Source organism: Hippichthys cyanospilos, chromosome 13 (genome assembly GCF_059441005.1).
Source record: "Hippichthys cyanospilos isolate Australia breed blue-spotted pipefish chromosome 13, RoL_Hcya_1.0, whole genome shotgun sequence".
NCBI classification, from domain to species: domain Eukaryota; kingdom Metazoa; phylum Chordata; class Actinopteri; order Syngnathiformes; family Syngnathidae; genus Hippichthys; species Hippichthys cyanospilos.
This window is the reverse complement of record NC_142381.1, coordinates 1,915,978-1,935,548: the sequence shown is the minus strand read 5'-3', so window position 1 is coordinate 1,935,548 and position 19,571 is coordinate 1,915,978. Positions and strand designations below refer to the sequence as shown.

General features: G+C 41.3%; 1 protein-coding gene across 4 annotated transcripts; it reads left to right on the top strand.

Annotated features, from left to right (window-relative positions):
* Positions 1–190: 190 nt before the first annotated feature.
* Positions 191–17,769, top strand: LOC148413405 (uncharacterized). Of its 4 annotated transcripts, none has more exons than XM_088432268.1 (18): positions 191–395; positions 2,210–2,389; positions 3,331–3,527; positions 3,595–3,698; positions 4,378–4,439; positions 5,119–5,365; positions 6,521–6,714; positions 6,827–6,952; positions 7,950–8,078; positions 9,503–9,625; positions 10,572–10,707; positions 11,091–12,280; positions 12,446–12,871; positions 13,177–13,400; positions 13,762–13,822; positions 14,215–14,566; positions 15,252–15,387; positions 16,195–17,769. In XM_088432268.1, the coding sequence occupies exons 2-17, from the start codon at positions 2,228–2,230 to the stop codon at positions 15,368–15,370; spliced, it is 3,852 nt and encodes a 1,283-aa protein (XP_088288394.1). In that variant the 5' UTR covers positions 191–395; positions 2,210–2,227; the 3' UTR covers positions 15,371–15,387; positions 16,195–17,769. The 4 variants fall into 4 exon arrangements, with proteins under 4 accessions (XP_088288394.1, XP_088288393.1, XP_088288392.1 ...); XM_088432267.1 differs by having other exon boundaries at positions 6,518–6,714; XM_088432266.1 differs by having other exon boundaries at positions 5,116–5,365.
* Positions 17,770–19,571: the final 1,802 nt, after the last annotated feature.

Below are 19,571 nucleotides of genomic sequence, written 5' to 3'. Positions count from 1 at the left end.
GCGGATTGTCACGTAAACAGCTCAAATATATTCAGAATGTTTTTTCTTAATGTATACATAAATTCTTCCGTTTCTGTCCGCTAGGGGTCACTCATGCTCATGACCTACGAAGACCTCCCCCAAAAAAGGACTTTCCTTCTACGTCACTAAGCCCCGCCCCGCCTCGTGCCACAACCTCTCTCGTCGGCTTGTCAGCTGCACGCGACGCGCCGCATCCATCTGTTACCTCGCTGTTATCTTGTCAAGGGAAACAACGATACCAGACCAACACAAACGAACCTTGTTATCTTCCACTTTGGACCCGAAAGCGCCGAGTTTGTCAACGCGACGAGGAGTGACGTCGCTTACCGGCCGATTGGTTGGCGCCCTTTTTGTCAACTCCCAAAAAGTAAATGGTAAGTAACTAGCTTCTTTTATCTGCGTGTGTTTCTTCTTTTTTCAAAAATTTTTATTATCATTGCGACTTGACAAACTATCAGTGCTTATAATATCAACATATACTTGTTTATTTTCTTAATGCCAGGCGGTAACAAAACAATGGCCGTCACTCAGCTTGTGTTGTTTCTCGGACCGAAGCTCGTGATCAAATACTGAGTTTAAAAAATTAAATAAATAAATCAATGTCCAGCTGCTGCCTCCTCCCTTCACACAGTCAGAAAACAGGGTGCGATAAAGTCGCTGCAAACCTCTTAGGAAATAAGTCCCGGTGGAGTAAATGAGGATTGATTGAGGGATACTTAGAAGACAAGGACACATCAAGAATGGGCACGTGAAGGAATAAAAGAAGGATGTCTGAAACAAAAGCAAAAATTTTAGTCTTGATGGATGGAACTTGGAAAATTGTTTTAAAGGAAGTCCAAAATAATGTGGAAGATGAGAGAAAGAATGGAATAGAATTATAAAGTGAGGCAGAATTGATGGAAGGATACTCAAACAGATCAGGAAACGGCACATAAAGGAATAAAGAGGAGATGTAGGAACGAAAAGGAAGTCTTGATGGATTAAATTTGGAAAATCGTTTGAAAAAGAAGGCTGGATAAAAGGAAGTGAGCAAGGAAGGACAAAATGTAGCATGTAAAGCTGAGCAAAAGGAGGAACTATAAAGCTAGGGTTGATTGATGAAAGGATACTAAGGAGGAGCATGGCAGATCAAGGATGTAAACAAAGGAAAGATGAATGAAAAGGAAGCATGATTGGTGGCGAGAATGAGATGATTTTTTTTTTTTTCCAGGGCCAATAGCAATTATTAGTCGTCAAGGAGGCTGATAATTGACGTTTGGAGCCCATAACGTCTTCTTGTAATGCAATTAAAGTGACTAGAATGTAAAGATCAAAACGTCGAAATTAACAATGATTCCCGCAGCAGGTTTTGCCAGGCCGTCATTTTCAAATCAGGCATTTCTTCATTCTTGCTCTTGCGTTTTATAAACCCGGCTAGTTACAAGGAGGAAAAAAAAAAGAGAGATTTATTTTCAACGTGGCTGTTTTGAAACGTTGAGTCACAGCTGCCCCGCTGGTGACAACCCTGCAGCTTCTTCCTTGGTGATCGCTTCCATAACAACAAAACACACATCGGGAGGCAAAGTGGGAAGAATTTGCAGGCGTGGACTTCCTGCTTCTCTGACACTCGCTCGCCAACAGCTGACTGTCAGGACTGGCTAATACTTGGTGCCTTGAGGGAGGGACTACAGTAATCTAAGACAGAGGTTCTCAGAATGGTGTTGCGCAATACATTGTTGTGGTCTAGGACCGGCCGATAAATCCAATTAATTTGAGTAATCTGCAACTAAAAATCGAAAATGTAACCATTAGCTAAATTGTGCAATTGAGATTTGCAAAAGTGGCAGAAAGTTGTTTACGAGACATACTGTAGTCCACTTATTTAGTCATTTTTAGCAGAAAAAAGTGAATATTTGTATATAATTAGGCTATCATTTGGAAGTTGTATGCAAATTACGCACATTCAAGAATGTTAACTTCTCATTCAAACTCATTTTAAAGCTGTAGTCATTATTTTTGTCTGAATATTTTCTTTAAAAATACATTCAATTTTTAAATAAATGTTAGCTGGATTCATTTCTTCCATTGATATCGATTAAAATCGTAATTGAAGGATTGAAGAAAGTCAAGACTTTATGGGAGAAAACAGACTATTGTGTATCATATTCACGTGGCTGAAAAATATGCTTCTTTATGGGTCCCCCGTCAGGCCTAAGCGAAGCGAGCGATGAGCTGGGTCGAGGAGGACTGGACGGCGGGCCTGTCGGGCCGGGTTCTGCAAAAGGTGAAGGAGCTGCAGGCCCACCGCGAGCGTCTATCCAGAGAGAACAAACAGAAGCAGCTGCAACTGGACAACATCCACATTAGCCATGACAAACAAACTGTCAAGGTACAAGCCAGCATTTTGCTCTACCTAAACAATTCCAGTGGTTGTTGCCAAAGGCTCCCCCTAGTGGTGTGCCCAAAGATTACTGAATTTATTACAACATTGATGCGCAACAAGTGATTCATTATTGTTGGTTTTATTCATCGTAATTATCTTGGGAATCGTTTAGGATTCTTCTTTACTTTATTGATTAGCTTTGCTTTCAATCCACAAGAGATGCTTTCATTTGGAAAATAACGATTAGCATTTTGCCTTGTTTTTATCGAGCAAAGCTGAAACTGAAACATAACCCGAATTATTTTTGTGCGGTTTATTTCATTTTGGGTGTCTCAATCTCATTTTTTTTTTTTGCATCCGAGTTCGATTCACTTGATTTTGAGAATCGGCCCGATTTGATACCTTGCGATAGTGTTTTAAAGACTGAAAAAAAAGTACACCCAATTTCATTTTATTTATATATCTACTTTTTGATGCAAAATTATGCCAACATGACACCCTTCATGTTGCAAAAAAAAGTAGAAAAAAAAACAAGCAGAAAAGAAGAAAAGGTCATCATGTGCTGAATGCTCAGTTTACGACCAATGGTTCGGTTTATGAACGTCACATGACCAACAGGTGGTCTTTGGTTGGTCATTACCTGAGCCTTTCAGTTCACAGAAAGTGGAAAAGATCTTTTAAGGTATTAATTCCAGTTGAAAAAAATAATTAGCTATCAAATAATTACAGAAAAAAATATGAACTTTTTGCTACTATAACTGGCAAAGCGACGAATGGTAAGTTGACGTTAAAACAGAAATCGGAATTCGTCTTATTTGCCTTCACATAAATAAATCATAAATAAACCTTACACAAATGTTTGTTGTTTATTTTTCCCATTAAAATGGATTAAAACCTTAACTGTCCAAAACGCGTGAAGAAAATGGAAATTTTATTTCTCGGCTTAGTACGAGGAGATGCGAGGGGAGCTTCACGCCGTTCGCAGGGAGTTGCAGAATGTCCGCGAGGAGGCTCAGGTGGCAGTGAAGGGCGGACAGCGCCTCAGCCAGGAGCTTCAGACCAAGCAGGCCCAGGTTTGCTCTTTGGAGGGCCAGCTGGACGCCGCCAAGACCCTCAACAGCAAACTCGCTCAGGAAGTTAAAAGGTAACGGCGTCGGCGGATCCGTTAATTACCGCCTGGTTTCCACGACGACCATGCCCACTTTTCACAGACTGGAGGCAGAACTCGAGAAGCTCCGGAACGCCAGTCGATCTGCAGACAACACTCCTTTCTCCACACCATGTTGGAGTGCAGGCTCGCCCCGGGAACACCACGGTACATAAGAACCATCTTTTGGCGATAAACCTGTTCTTGAAAGGACCTGGATCGTGATATTTTTCGCCTTTAAATTAATAAATATAAATGACCGTAATTTCCCAAACTTAGATTATATTCGTGGAATTACAGTACATTTGGCACATTGTCAAATGGATTTTATGGGACTGACATTTCTAACCAGGAAGTAGCAACTCATTTTCCAGCCGTGCCTCGCACTGTGTGGTTGCCACGCCCCCTTTATAATGTCATTCAAAACACCCACCCAGCCATCATCTTGACCGCTTGTTCTCACAAAAGTCAATGAAGAAGCCAAAAGCAGTGTTTTTCTCGCAATAAAATGCAACATTGAGGGGTGTTTAAATCAAAATTTTAGCGTCCTTAAAAGCTCCAAAAAGTTGGGCCCCTTTAAGCAGGATCTTGATGTGGCCTCTTAAGTGTAGCGCTTTATTTTTCTTGGAAGTTGTACATCTCGTACCCCAGTGGCTCATTCCAAGTGAGATGAGAGGTTCCAAAGGAAATCTCAGAGCTGGCCTCCTTTTTTTTCCCAGGCTCCTTCTCCCCATGGGTTACCCCATAAGATGTCTTCGCTCTTCTGTCCTGAGACCACTTGGCTAGCTTTAGTCCGCTATTGGTTCCTTACAGGGCTCGTTCCAAATGCTGTGTTTTTGTCCTTCAGGGAGCCGAAAAGATGAAAGGACGGGGCAAAATGAGGAACTGCAGAACTCCCCGTACATCCCAGTAAGTACAACCAAGAAATACTCAATTACATTCTAGGGTTACTTTTAAATTAGTTATTTACAGCAGTTTAATATTATGTCTATGAATCATTTGGAAATCATTTCTTGTTCATGTACAATAATAACAATCAAAGATATATTTTTAGGTTTTAAGAATCCAGACATTCGGTTTCAGCTACTGATTTTATTTTATTTTTTTTCCATTTTTCAATTGTTTGGCTGAAGCAAGTTTTTAAAAAATGGCCACTACTAATCAATCATCTAATCAATTAGTATCTAAAGTCGTGGATTACTTGAGTCACTAAACAACACATTAGTGCCTAAAATAATCATTACTACAGCACTTAAGTATTGGTACTGGCCCTGAAAATAGTAAATATCCTTTTAATTTGTGCAGGTGTACACTTTAATTTATTAGGACTTAGTTATTAATGCAATGGGTTTGTAAACATGTAATTTTAGTGCAATAATTATTTTAAATGCATGGTAATCCAGTTTATTCATATTATTTTAATGTCATATTTACCATCTGTCTCGAGACTGCAGATAAAAAAAATCATTTTGTCTTATTCTGGCATAATACATAAATATGTATGCATATGTACAGGCCCTGATATAAACAAAGACAGAAAGTTACTTTGGCTGAAAGTTCTTTGTTTTTGTAACCCGTGTTTCAGCAGCGTCTCCAGTTCCCTGACACTCCGGCCGCCTCGTTGCCGCGGCAACACAAAACCTCGCCCCGCGGCCACCCGTCCGACCAATCGGACTCTTTTGTCGCTCCCTTGGCTGTGTTTCCGTGGGAGCGGGATGATCCCAGGCCGGCGGTCAGGAGAACATCTCCATCTTCTCCCCAGACGCCCGTCGCTGACCACCAATCAAAGCGGGAGGCGCCTGACACGGGGAAAGACCTCGGTGCACAAGCGGATGGTGAGTATGGAAAAGTACAGCCACAAAAATACTCACAATACCCAAAAACGTCGAAAAACATACCCGTTATTGCATTTTGAAGGTGACGTACGGTATTGTCTTGAGATACAAGTGACCTGAGATTTGGTTCTGAAATGTGCCTCCCTCTCTGCACACAAAAATGCTGCCTTAACGTTTGCCTAAGGTGTGTGTTTGCTTGTGTTTATCTATTACGTTCCCAGCAAGATTGTAGAAAGATAAAACCTACTGCATGTTTTCTCAGGTCAGCAACAAGCCCCCCCCCCCTCCACATCATGCCAGGAATGTTGCGCTACTGTTACACTTGAATAATAAACTTGACTCCAGAGCTTGTGACAAAAAAAAACGACTGACATTCGTGTACATTTGGAAGAACACAATAGTGAATGAGTAACTCATTTACAAGGCTGAGACATATTTGCTTGCTGGTGCACTGTTTGCCACTGAATTTTCTGTACATGCACTTTGTGGACACTAGACCTTATCTTTAATTGGCAATGAAGTCAGAAATTTTTAACTCATTCAATTCCATTTTTTTTCTTGTAAGAGTCCATACATTCAATTCCCGGTATATGTATCCCTGGTATGCATATATATGTGTGTTTGTATACACTTAACTACTAAAATGATCACTTAATTTAGACACTAAAAGTACTTTTGTAATTGATTTCTTTTGATAATAGTAAAGTAATCAGTTTCTTTGGGTATTTAACTACAAAAATAATCAATTACTATAGGTTCTAAACTTATCTAATTGATTACTTTTGGTAATACTACTAAAGAAATCTTTTTTTTTGTGATTAAAAGTACTAGTTATTGATATTGAATATTGAATTGATTATTTTAGTACTGAATTACCGAACGTTATTGACTACTTTAGTACTTTATTTGTGACTCTCACAGACAAACATTTGAATGTCACACTTAAATGTAAAAATATAAACATATGACGATTAAAATTCCTCGTCATGTAATGAACCCAAAAGCCATTTATTAAAAAAAAAGGTTATTAAAAATTAATTACTATGCAAAATGTTGAGCCAGCACGATTGCTATTGTCTGTATTAAATGAGTTTAAATGTAAATACAACGTCAATGATTTTGTCCAATAATCCATGCTTCTGCTCCGTCCAGCAGCATCTTTGTCCCAACTGCGTCATCACGCAGCGTCTCTAGAGGAAGAACTGAGCGCTAAGGCCGAGACGCTGAGGTCACTCCAGGACGAAATGGCGCTCGGCAAAAAGAAAACGGCCGCCGCTGAGCTCGGCCTGCAGAGAGCGCACAACGAACTCAGCGCGGCGCAGGCGCGAATCGGTCAGGAGAGTCAACGGGTAACACTCCAGTAGTATCTGCGTTTGCTCATTTCAGCATATTCTACAAAGAATCTTGAATCATTGTCGAAGTTGATGGAATTATTGGCTGGGTAACTCGCGTCCCTTGCAGGCGTCGGGAGCGGAGCAGAGACTGAAGCAGCTTCAAGAGGAGCTCAAGTGTCAGCGGCAGAATGCCGAGAGCAGCCGACTGCAGCATCAGCAGCGCGCCAAGGAGCTGGACAAGCAGCATCAGAGGGTGAGGGCGGACCGGGGCGAGCGGCAGGGCTCACAGTGCAACTAAATACAAGGGTGTCCAAACTCTGGTCTGTGGCCCAGCATATACGTATACAGCTCATTCAATCCTAAAGACGTTTTTATACATCTTTACACGTGCACAAATTCAATCCCGGGTAATAATTTAAAGATGATTTATTTTCAAATATTAGGGTTAAGGCAGGTCCTGAAATAGGTTTCCATATCTCTATCTATTTAACAAACGAACTAACAAATAACCATAAATGAAGCCCATGTGATAAAATGTCCAAGGATATTGAAAAAGAATTCAATATACATCTTTGCACGAGTTAAAAAAAAACAGCATTTGAGCCAGCCCGCATTCCTGTTAAAAAACTTCCTTTCGTGAGGGAAAGATTTACTGTTCAGAGGATGACATTCCAATGGATTTTGAAAATGTAAACTGAAACAAGGTCTCTGAACAATTAATTGATTAGCAAAGTGATGATCAAACTGCCAAACTAAACATAAATGAACATTTTTGTATTTAAAAAAAAACACATTGTCTAGCTCAAAATAGTACAAATTCATTCACTTCATGCTAACAGACAAAATAAAATTCCATAGACGGGCTAATAAGTTTCATCAGTGTCATTGCTGTACCTGTAAATCGACTTTTCTCCAAATGGGGTACATGAAGGCACCTTCGGGAGAAAAACACATCTAATTCTATGCGGTGACAGATTAACTACATTTTTCTTTTTAAATTAAGAGCAACTTAAATAGAACATGAAGCGACTAATAGCTCAACTGTTTTAGTGACTCCTTTGTAAAACACTGCCTTTATTTTATGTATATGAATGCGCGCAGTCGTTAGTGAACATTTTTTCAGCAGATAAAGCATAAATAAAACAATCCACCATCTAGAGACACCACTACAAATGTCGGATAAATCTGACATGGATGGCACAGTAATAAACTATGCAGGCTCACACGTTGGTTTGCTTAACCACATTTAGGACCTTCAGGAGCTTGAGAAGGAGAAGCAGCGCATGGAGAAGCTGCACCAACAGGAAGTAACCAAACTCAACCAGGAGCTTCAGCAAGCCAGGACGCTTCACAACGGGCTGCAGGCCCAAACCGACAAGGTGAGCCCACTCTGCTCTCGTTTATTTGTTTCCACTTCTCTCCCTTTATCGCCGCCGCGCGTATCTGTGCCAAAGGTCAGTCAACTTATCTCGCACAGTCAGCCACGCTTGCGTCTTTCCTTTGTACTCGCGCTCTTGTTCACTTTGTTGCCGGCGCTTGTTCTCCCCGTGTTTTCCTCGCCGCCCCCCCTCTAAATCACTGCTCGTTCCTTTTCCTCTTCTCGCCGTTTCTTCTCCTCGCTGGAAAGGTTGAGCGGCAAAGGTAAAGTCAAAGCGCACAAAAGCATCGTGTGTGGCAGCGTGACGTCAAACCATAACGCTTTGTTGCTCTGGGCCAGAAGGCATGCTTGCATGAATAACGTTGACGCAAAAAAGAATAAATCTCATCTTCTCAAACGCTTCATATTTTCTTGTGTTCATAGCCGGAAAATTTGTGTTTGTTGCGCGTAAAGTGTATTTCAGATTTCCCACATTGTGAGCGGTCAGTGAACACAGATATCTTAAAAAGGGGATTTCTATCAGTCTTTAAAAAATGTAGGGGTGTGAAATTTACTTATTTTACTTAAATACAATCTATGGTTCGTCAAGTCGCTTATGTTTACAATACATAATCCAATAACGAGGCGTCCGTCTTTCCTTCGCGTGGCCGAGATGTCAATGAATCAAAATAAAAGATAGATTAGCAGTTGGGACCACAACATACGGTTTTCATTGAAAAAAAAAACAACACCTTTCTTACGATTCAAAAAAATAACAAAATGGCACGATAATTCCTCCCTTGTTCATTCATATTAAGCAGACTTGAATTGCTCATGACGATTCTTTAGACTTCTATCCAATGAAGCAGAAATCATTGTCAGTCAAATAGTAAAGATGCCGTTTTTTTTTGTTTTCTTTTGTCTTTTCCTGATAATGACCTTTTTGGTGAAGTGAAGTAATGCTGAGTGTTAAAACTAACATCACTGTCAGGGTGAAGGTGAGCCTGCGGATTAAAAATAATCGTAATCTTTACCGTTGCCATCATAACAGATGGCTGCATGTATTTGGTTTGAATCATATCTAATCCATTTCTGCTATTTTTTTTAATACAATTAATTTTTACGTTACTTTAAAGTATTTCCATATTTCATTGTGCCTAAATGATGTTGATTGCAACCCACAATAACATGCATAAAATACAATATTAACATTTAAATGAATCTCCAGTACCACAATTGGTTTTATGTTTTTTTTTAGTTTTATTCCATTGAGTTCCAGTCCTTGATCTCTGATCGGTGTCCTGCTTTTGTTCCCGCACCTGTCGTCCTCAGCCATTCATCGTCCTCTTTTTTTTTTTTTTATTCAAGCCTTTGTTTTCTCATTGTGTTCACCTCTTCTAGTTTGTATTCGAGTGCCCGTTGGCTAATTTCCTCCCCCTCTCTCAGCTGTCTCAGCAGAAGCAAACGCTGGAAAAAGAGTCGGCGGCTTTAAAGGACAAAGTCAGATTCGCGGACGGGCAGCTGCAGGAGAGTCAGAAAAATGAGGCGCAAATACAAGCAAAACTGAAGGTAAAAAACAACAACATGCATCATCAATTATCCATGAACCGGACAGCTGGAAGTTTGTAAATTATTAAACGTCAATCTTATTGCACAATATGTGCGCCCGGGAGATGCATTAAGTGCATATTGAATAAACAATGGCAGGAATTGTTGAGTTCTGTTTCCGATAACTTCTGATCATATTTTTCCTCCGGTATTAGATCCATATAATATCAATATGAGTTCCGTCCAATACAATAATAATTCAAGCAGGGATGTACTATAAATCCAATCAATTAGATCAATTCAGCATTTAAAAAATGAAAGATTTGAAAGTTCGCTAAACAGTGAAATCAATCTTCCATTTTCTGACTTTTTTTACCCTAACACGTGATTATGGATGGAGCGATTGGTAGCTTGCTATATTTGTAGGTTAATTGCGAGCTACATATAAAAATATATTTTTAGCTAGCTATGCTAGCAAATTGGATGGATGGATGGATTGGTAGCTTGCTATATTGATAGGTTAATCGCTAGCTAGGTATAAAAATAGATTTCTAGCTAGCTATGCAGTTAGATAAATTGCTCGCAAACTCGCTGGATGGTTGATTGTTAGCTTTTTATATTCATAGATTGCTAGCTAGCTCGGTACACAAATACACTTCTAGCTAGCTATACAGTTAGATGGATTGCTATCAAATTAGCTATGTAGCTGGATGGGTGGATGTATGGATTAATTAGTAATCCATTACATTACTACATTCAACCTCAGGACTGTTAAGTCGGACCATTTATAGCAGAAAATGTTCTTCGACATCATTCATCTGTGAGAACATAATAGCCAGTTATTTGCGATCATGAGAATCGGTCAATAAGCACTCCAAAGACATTTTGAAATGTCCATTATGTGGAGAAAGTCGAGTCCATCTTCTTGGCTAATAGGCTTCACTTCCCTTTGTTTACATGCTGGTAGGAGGTGATGCTTGAAGCGGCGGGCGTGGCACTGAGTCTGGAGCAAAGCAAGAAGAGAGAGCGAGCGTTGGAGGAAGAGGCCAAAAAACTGGCAGAGGAGCGGGCGGATGCCCTTGGTCTTCTCAAGCAACTGCAAGGTTAGACTTACAGCACACAAGTCCAAAAATCACTATGGCACAATTTAGCAAGAGGTTGCTTACATTTTCTAATTCATTTGCTCTCAATTTGAAAAAAAAAAAGTACTGTGAGTTCCTTTTGCAAAATCCTGTTCAAATCTCACATACCCCAATTTGAGATCTGCTGATCTACACCCATTAAAAACTATCAGATTAAAAAAATAAATGAATTTGGAATGAAAATGAATCTTTATGCATTGACAAATGACGAAGGTATAGTATCAATTTTACATGAAGTGGCTCAATTTTGTTTTTTTTACTCATTTTTATCTGAACTCCAGGTTATTCTTTTAAGTAAAACATTAAAAAATGACCCCTGTGCTATGTGTTGTTTTCCACTTAAGAACAAGCTGCACCCCTCCCAGATTGCACGCCACCTGTCCCGGCTTGCCCCGTTGGACAAAACTTCTCATCTCAAGCCTCCTCTCATCACGCTCGCTCGTCTGCGCACCCCAAGAGGCCTTCCGCCCCCCGAGCTGAGCCGAGGGGCCTGAAACAAGAGGACGAGGACCGGCAAAGGACAGAGATCTCCGTCTCCGACAGAGAGCCAGGAGAAGGCATCGACTCGGAGCACATCGCCTCAGATACCGAGCGTTCCCACCCAGGAAGGAACTACGAGGAGAAGGAGTCGTCTCTAGCTATCGCTGCCCCCGCCGAGGGGGACAAAGACATGCTGATTCTTGAACGTCTTAAATCCGACGCGACGGCACGCAGCGACGACCTCCAGAGGGAGAACGCCTCATTGCGTTCGGAGCTGCGGGACGTGCGCGAAGAACTGCAGAAACGCTCGGAGGACCTGGAGGTCCAGCGACGCGCCGAAGCGGAGGCCAGGACACGCCTGAAACAGCTGGGTCGCAAACACGCCAGCCGGGGCGCCGAGCGAGACGAGCGGGACCAACTGCGCAAGGCTCAGCTGGAGAGAGAGAAGAGCGACAACGACCGGTTGAGGACGACCCTGGCGGAGTTGGAGGAACGGCGGCAGGGGGGCGGAAGCGAGGACGTGCAAGAAGACCGGGAGGCGGAAATGATGCAGCTTAACTTGCAGCTGAAGCAGCAACTTGGGGAGGTGAAAGTCCAGCTGGCTTTAGAACGCGAAGGGAGAGAAAGGGAGAAAGAGGAGACGACTCGAGTTCGCGCCGCCGAGCGAGAACTGAACATCAAACTTGAGGGACTCACAACTCAGCTCGCCGCGCTGAAAAGCAGCAAAGATGAAGAATCGCTCGCCGATGAGAAACTGGTGGCCAACGGGCCCCTGACGTACCTGACGCTCCACAGTGACACAATCGACTCCGATGCCGCCGTCTCGGACGAGCAAGCGCCGTCACCTCAGGACTACGCCCATTTCTGCCAATCGACCAATCAGATCAACGCCCTCGTCTCCCGGCAATCAACAAAGGAAGCAAAACATTCGCAGTCGAAAGACAGCTTGTCGGCTTGTCTCCACGAGGAAATTGAACGACTTAGGAGAGAAAATGCACAAGAGACGCAACGTGCCAACCAACTCCAAATTAAATTGACTGCCCTTCAAAACCAGGTAAAAAAAAACTGTATCATGTATAAGTACTTTGTCACCTGTAAGGCTGTTGGTTTCTATCTACCATGGGTTTGAAAAACACAGCCACATTTATAACAGCGTTTGCACAATTTTGCACCCACATTATTTTCATCAACTTATTCATTACCCCTCCCACCCCCCCAGTTGACCAGTCAGACGCAGCAGCTGACGCTGGGCTTTGAGAAGCAGAGCCAGTACATCTCAGGACTTCTCGGTGAATTGCAGGAGAAGGACGGCGCCCTCCTCAGTCAGGGAGAAGAATTGCGGCGCTGCATTCAAGTGCTGGACGCACTCAAAGAGGAGGTAACAGGAGAGGAAGGAGAAACGGAAAGAAAGGGAAATAATTGCAAGGTAGAGCCCGAAGGCCTCGCAACTCATAATACAGGCCAACTTGCTGGCCAGAATGACCATCAAGTTCTCCAGCAAAGCATCCAATCAGACGCAAGCAAGCTGCTACCAAAGCAAGACGCGGCGAGCGACACGCTGCCAGTCGTGCCCGATGCATCACATGACATCACGCTGGAGATGGGACGAAGTCATGATGAGATCATCAACTACCTGCAGGCACAGGTATGCGTCTGTAGCGTCAAGTTGAAAAGCCGTTTTAGAAATCTGGATATTGTTCAACCTTCTTTTTCATGAAAATGGTAGAGAACATGTAATAATATCTTCAAATTAAAACAAAAATCAGACTCATATATGAATAGAAATAAATCAAGCTTATTTTCAACATCAATTTGACATCCATCGTTAATGTCCAACTGATTTTTGGGTACACTGCTAATACTTATATCTTCAAAAATTCAAGTGTGTTGTTCAGTCCCAATTTTGTCCTATTCGGTTCATAATGGAAGTGTTGTACCCTCCCTGTCCAGGTGTTGGCGCTGCAGAGGGAGCGACAGGAGCAGGCTGAGGAGTTGGCTATGTGGAGATTGGCTTCTCAGCCCTCCTCCACGTTGGATCAGGTCCTGCCCGACCGACCTGAAAAGCAACCGCGGCGCAGCACCAAGGATCAGACCGCCGCCCTAGTGGTCAGAGAGGATGAGGTGTTGCTCTCTTGCGTCTCTGGCAGACTGCAAGGTCGCATGCTCTCTACCAGGTACGACAGATGCCGAGTGGGGGGGAATTAATTTTTTTATTTGGTTATTGAATAAATTTTACTCACTATACTACTGTAATGTCCTTAATATGAAGAAAAAAATGGGTGTGACTTCCCTTTTAAGGACGCCGCACAATAACGAATGAAAGTGTGCGGGGTATCGAAAAATCCAGTCAGTTTATTCTGACTCGTGAGAACCGAGACTCATGCAAGAAAGCGGCCCTGGAGGATCGAGTTTGGACCCCCCGGGATTATATTATACAATAGTACCTACAGTAACTGTTGTTACCTTGTTTAAATATCCTGTGACTTTTTGTTTGTCAGTTCTTTAAATCAAGTGGATGTGTGTTTACATTTCAAGCCTGCAGCAGGGCACCGCGCCAGGGATGAGCGGCCGCCAGCCCCCGACTCACATGAGCAAGGTAAACTTCTTAGGTTGTCACTCACACGCAAACATGCTCGTTTCCTACCTAGAAACTCATCGCTCACTTGTAAAGTAAAGATGACTTGGGTTGATTATTGGAAGGCTTTCTATAATATTTTATTGGAATATACCGTAATTCCCCAAATATAAGACACTTTTTTTGTGGGAAATCTGAAACAACGGGCAGCAAATCTCTAAACACAAGAAAATACAAAGAATTTACAAAGATGAGGTCACCAGCCGATAACGGGAACAGAAAATACCAGAATTTGACTCTAAAATTGAGGGCGTGTCCTATATTTGTAGAATTACGGTAAATTCACATTTTTTTTCAAAGAAATTTTTTCCAAAATTATGAAATAAAATCAAGGAATTTCTCTCGTGGCGTAGCCATCAGAAAAGCAACTGGACTCCCAAGATCAAACACAAGCTCGTGCAGACGACCGGTACGGCCCGACGGCCGCCCGACGCTCCGGCACAAGCGTCAGCACGCAAACGGAATGGCGTCCGTCGCGCGCGCCGGCGGACACGGAGGCCCGGATCCAGGAGGAAGACGGTTCCCCCCGCGCCCGTCGAGCCGCGCTGGAGGCGGGAGACAAAACGCTCCTTTCCACTTCCTTCCCCATCCCGGCCGACCCGGTGCGTCTGGCCGAACGGATACGGCGAAACAGGACGCAGCTGTCCGCCGCTTTTGACGACACCGAATATGAACCCTACGGCCTCCCGGAAGTCGTCATGAAAGGTACCCGTCGTCTATTAATAGCCTGCAGCTGGAGAACCAAAACCAAAACAAAAAGCGGTTCGCACGCCTGCCCAAAGTGCTAACGTCCGGGATTCAAATATTCTTGCTGCGCTTGTGTGTGTTTTCTCCATTCTCATAATAATTATCTCATTTATAGACACCGCATCAAATGGGAGGGGTTGAACTTTGCCACAATGATATCACAACATTTCAGTAGAGCACTACTTTTGTCCAAATCAAGATCCACAACTCCCATTAACAATGTCTTTTGGCACCAAGATACCATAGTATAGTGGCAAAGCACTCCTTTTGTCTAAATGGAGATCATCAACTCACATCATCATCCTTTGGCACCAAGATCCCCAGAGGTAGTGACAAAGCACTACTTTTGTCTGTACCGAGATCCTCAACTCACTTTGACGTAGCGCCCGGCCACCAAAATGGCATCAAATCAATGCAGTATAAATGAAGCTCCTTAACACATGACCGTAAAGCTCTACTTTTGTCCAAATAATGCTCTTTGACTCTTTAAAAGTGTTCCTTGGCGCCACAGGATTCCATCGCAGCACTTTTAGCACTTTGTCTACCTTAGTTGAGACGGCCAGTTTCGAAAATTCAAAAGCAAATGTTCATCCTTCATTTTCCGCTCTTTGTGATTTCTTTACGTGTTGCTTGAACCCCGCAGGTTTTGCGGACATCCCCACTGGGCCCTCGTGCCCCTACATTGTGAGACGGGGCTTGTTAGGGACCGCCGTTGTCCCCGCCACTCAGAAGGAGGTCCACCCGGAGGATGAGACGGATTGATCGGCCGGCGACCAAAAGTATGTAACATCTGACGCGCCGCTTGCTTCTCAGGTTGGGAGTGCCTGAAGGCGCAATGTGGAAAGGGTCTCTGCAGCTAGCAGTAAAAAGAATAGGTCCTTAGTCTTTTCAAATTGAGAGCAAATAAATTGGAACAACTTCATGCGCTCAATTGTCATAGGGATGCAGCTAAATGCTGAACCCGTTTATTTTGGTAAGTTTTAATCGAACTGAAAGCTTTTTGATGCTCTGACAGGAATATTACATTTTAGCTTTCAAACTTGGAGAAAATTAATTGGAACATGAATCCAGCTAGGGTGTGTTATCGTGACTCCTTTGCAAAATAAAGTATGCCTTTAGTATGTTGAATTGAAACTTACGTTTTTTTAATGCTGTGACAGGAGTGAAACAGCTTTTCAAATTAAGAGCAAATTGAAACATGAAGCAAGTATTGCTAAATTGTTATAATGGCTTTTTTTTTATTAAGTTTCGATCAAACAATGCTTTTTGGTGCTATGGCAGCTACTACAGTTATCTTTTCAGTTGAAGAGAAACAATTGGAACATGAAACAATTCTCAATTGTTCTGGTGACTTTTTTGCATCTTTCATTTCAAATTAAGAACAAATACATGAAAACATGACTTGTGTTCGTGACTCCTTTGCAAAACGGAGCTTTTATTTTGTCAAATTTGACACGGACGGATGCGCCTTGTCGTTTTCCTGCACACGAGCCGCTCGCATGGCTCGGCTGAAAAAAAAGATTTCACACATTGAAAAAGAATTTGAGCCCTACCCATAACCTCCTTTTTGGTGCCTTGATTTTCAGAGCTCTTCAACGGCCGTGTGTGTATTCAGCCAGTAATGGACCATGCGGGCGCTCTGTGGGCTCGAACACACACTCACACGCAAACACACACACACACACACACACACACGTCCAGTTTGCACCTGATGTTGTGCTCCTAGCTACTTTTGCCCTAAATAACTTGCCGGTCATGACTCCTGTTGCGCAATAGCTTGTTAAATGATGATCTGTTGCTGTTTACACACCACAAGTCTTTTTTTTTTTTTTTTTTTTCCCCTCCCCGCCAAAGACAGTGTTTATGATGATTCACTAACTTTGTGAAGCTGTGGTGCGGAGCCACAGTGAAGCCCTTTTTTCGACTATTTTAATTTATTATAAGAAGATAACTTTTTTTTTTTTTTTTTCCTGCAAGGGTCTTTTTCTTCTTGCGGCTTATTTATGGAGACATGAATGTGTTTTAGCGAAGGCAAGGCTAACGTTAGGTGAAGGCAAACTGTGAAAGTATAGCGTGAGTGACTTTTTTGCAAAAATTTGTACTTGTTTATTTTGTTAAGTTTGAATCTAACTGACTGTGTTGTTATGCTGTCGCTGAAAAAATGTTTTTTTTTCTCAAACTAGGATAAGAATAATTGAAACATGAAGTCATTTTTTGATTGTGCTATTGTAAATCCTTTGCAAAAGATAGCATGCCTTTATTTTGTTAAATTATACTCTAGTTTCATGTTTTTTAATGTTCTGACAGGAGCACTATGGCTTTCTTTTCAAATTAAGAGCAAATGAATTGGGACCTGACTCAACTAAATTGTTATGAATCCTTGGCATTGCCTTTATTTTGTTAAATGTAGTCTAATGTTTTTGGACGCTCCTACAGGAGCAGTATGGCTCTTTTTTTTTTCAAATTAAGAGAAAATCAATTGGAACTAATCAACTAATGTGTGGTAAATTTAGTATGTTTTTATTTTGTTAAACACATTCTAATCTATCCATCCATTTCCTGGTGCCTGTTTTTGGACAGCGGGGCACACCCTTAACTGGTTGCCAGCCAATCTTATTCTAATTTATGTATGGTAGTATGGTATTCTTTTCAAATGAACAAATTAATTGGAACATAAAGCAAACTTATGAATCCTTGGCAAAATGCAGTATGCCTTTTGTTTTGTTGAATCGTATTCTAATTTAATGTTTTTTTTTTAATGCTGTGACGTGACTGGCTTTCTTTTCAAATTAAGAGTCATTTAATTGGAACAATGTATTGCTCTGTTATAGTGACTTTTTTTGCAAAATATGTGTGTTTATTTTGGCTCTTTTCAATTCAATTCATTGCTTTCTAACGCTGTGACAATGTTTTTTTCAAATTGTCTAATTATTATTATTATTATTAATTGTCTAATAATTTGAAATGTCTTTTCAAATTAAAAGAAGGTAATTGGAACATGTAGCAAAAAATATCACTCATTAATCCAATGCGAAATGTAGTACGTAGCAAATTAATCGGAGCAACATTTTGCTCTAGTCTTTTTTCTTTTTTGCACCTAATGCATTTCAACGCTGATACAGGAAAACGATATTTTCGAAATAAAAGAAAACTAATTGGAACATGGAGCAGCTGCTTAACGGAGTCGTTGTAAATCCTTTGTAAAATATAGTCTTCCTTTATTTGCGTCAATTTTCATTAAAAAGACAGTACTTCCTCCCCACATATCTTTACCTTCATTACGATTTTTTTCTTTTCTTTTTACCGCAGTGCCGGAGGAGGCGCTCGTAAAAAGCGACACCTTGAATCCTCTCTTTCCTCGTGTGGCTCATTTACGGACACGTGAATGTGTTTTCGGTGTTTATTCGAACGCCTCGTGTGAAAGTATAGCGTGTGTGTAGGAGGTTAGCTATGTTTTCAAACATGCGGTCTCGCGGGTGGCGCGCGCGCGTGGGAGTGGGAGTGTGCGTAAGGGCCGTGGTGCGGCTAACCTGCTTTCCGCTCCATGTATGGCGATGATGTGGAGCGCTCGGCTTTTGATGCGCTGGCGGCTGCTTCCAGAAAGCCCGCGCCGTTTTTTTTTTTTATCAGTCCCGCCCCCCTCGTCCAATACCATCAGATAACCGGCGGCCCCATGTTTCACGCTCTTCTCCAACTTTAGTGTGCTTCGCCGCTTAGCAGAATTATGCAAAGTCCGTTTGGCTAGCATGAGTGAAGAAATGTGGTTTTGATTTGAAAAAAAAAAAAAAAAAACATCTTGTGTGCCCCCCTCCCCCCCCCAAAAAAACAAAACAAAAACAAAAACAAAGAAAAAAGCCCGGAGGGCGTGCCAAGCATCGCAACTTGATTTCAATTGGTCAAGCTTCGTCCAATCATCTCCCAGTTTGGAGGACACCACCAGGAAGGAGAAAACTTTTTGCGCCCCCTCACTTGCCACGCCGAACATAAATAAGATTAGGATTTATAAAAATTCTATAAGTATACCTAAAACTGTCCTTTTTAACATTAATTTTCCCTAAGTAAAAAAAACATCTTTTAAAAACATTTTTTTTACAGCATTTATATATATATACATAAATAAATAATATTTTGCTCTAGTTTTTTTTCTTTTTTGCACCTAATGCATTTCAACGCTGATACAGGAAAACGATATTTTCGAAATAAAAGAAAACTAATTGGAACATATTAGTTGTAAATCTTTTGTAAAATATAGTCTTCCTTTTATTTGCGTCAATTTTCATTAAAAAGACAGTACTTCCTCCCCACATATATTTTCCTTCATTAACGATTTTTAAATAATAAAATAAAACTGTCCTTTTTAACATTAATGCAAGGAATAGAAAGACTTTTTTTTTTTTTTCCACAAAAAAACAACAGCGTATAGTAAGGTGCTTTTTTACCCACCAAAAATGAACATGTATTGGAAGGCTTTTTTGTTTTTCTAAAAAATCAACCATATACAGTTGTTGTTTTTTTTTGTTTTGTTTTGGTTTTTGCAAAAAAAAATGGCCATGTACAGTAAAGTAAAAAAATTTTGTTGGATTTTTTTTTTCCCATAAAAAAGTCACAATGTTAAAGGTTTATTTAAACAGGCAAACCCAAGTGCATCAGCGTCTAAAAAAAGATGCCCGTCCTTATTTCATCACAATGCCACTTCACATGGCAAAAACAAAGCCTTTTTCTCTAAAACTCTAAAACCGGTTTTAAATTCATAATTTTTGTTTAAATATATTCCACAGGATTTTTAAAAAAATAAATCTATCCTTTAACATAATATTAGTTGAGTTTATCTCTTCCACCCCCCAATTGAAATCTTAATCGTACAGAATGATGGAGAAAAATCAAGATTTTATTTCCGGGGGGCGGCCATCTTGCAGCCCAAGCGGATATCAAACAATCCATAGCTAATATACATTTTGCCTGT

Coding starts and splice junctions, on each gene's coding strand:
- LOC148413405 (XM_088432265.1), top strand. CDS start 2,228: ATGAGCTGGGTCGAGGAGGACTGGACGGCGGGCCTGTCGGGCCGGGTT. Junction 4,440..5,115: donor AGAACTCCCCGTACATCCCA/GTAAGTACAACC, acceptor CCCGTGTTTCAG/CAGCGTCTCCAGTTCCCTGA. Junction 9,626..10,571: donor AAATACAAGCAAAACTGAAG/GTAAAAAACAAC, acceptor ACATGCTGGTAG/GAGGTGATGCTTGAAGCGGC.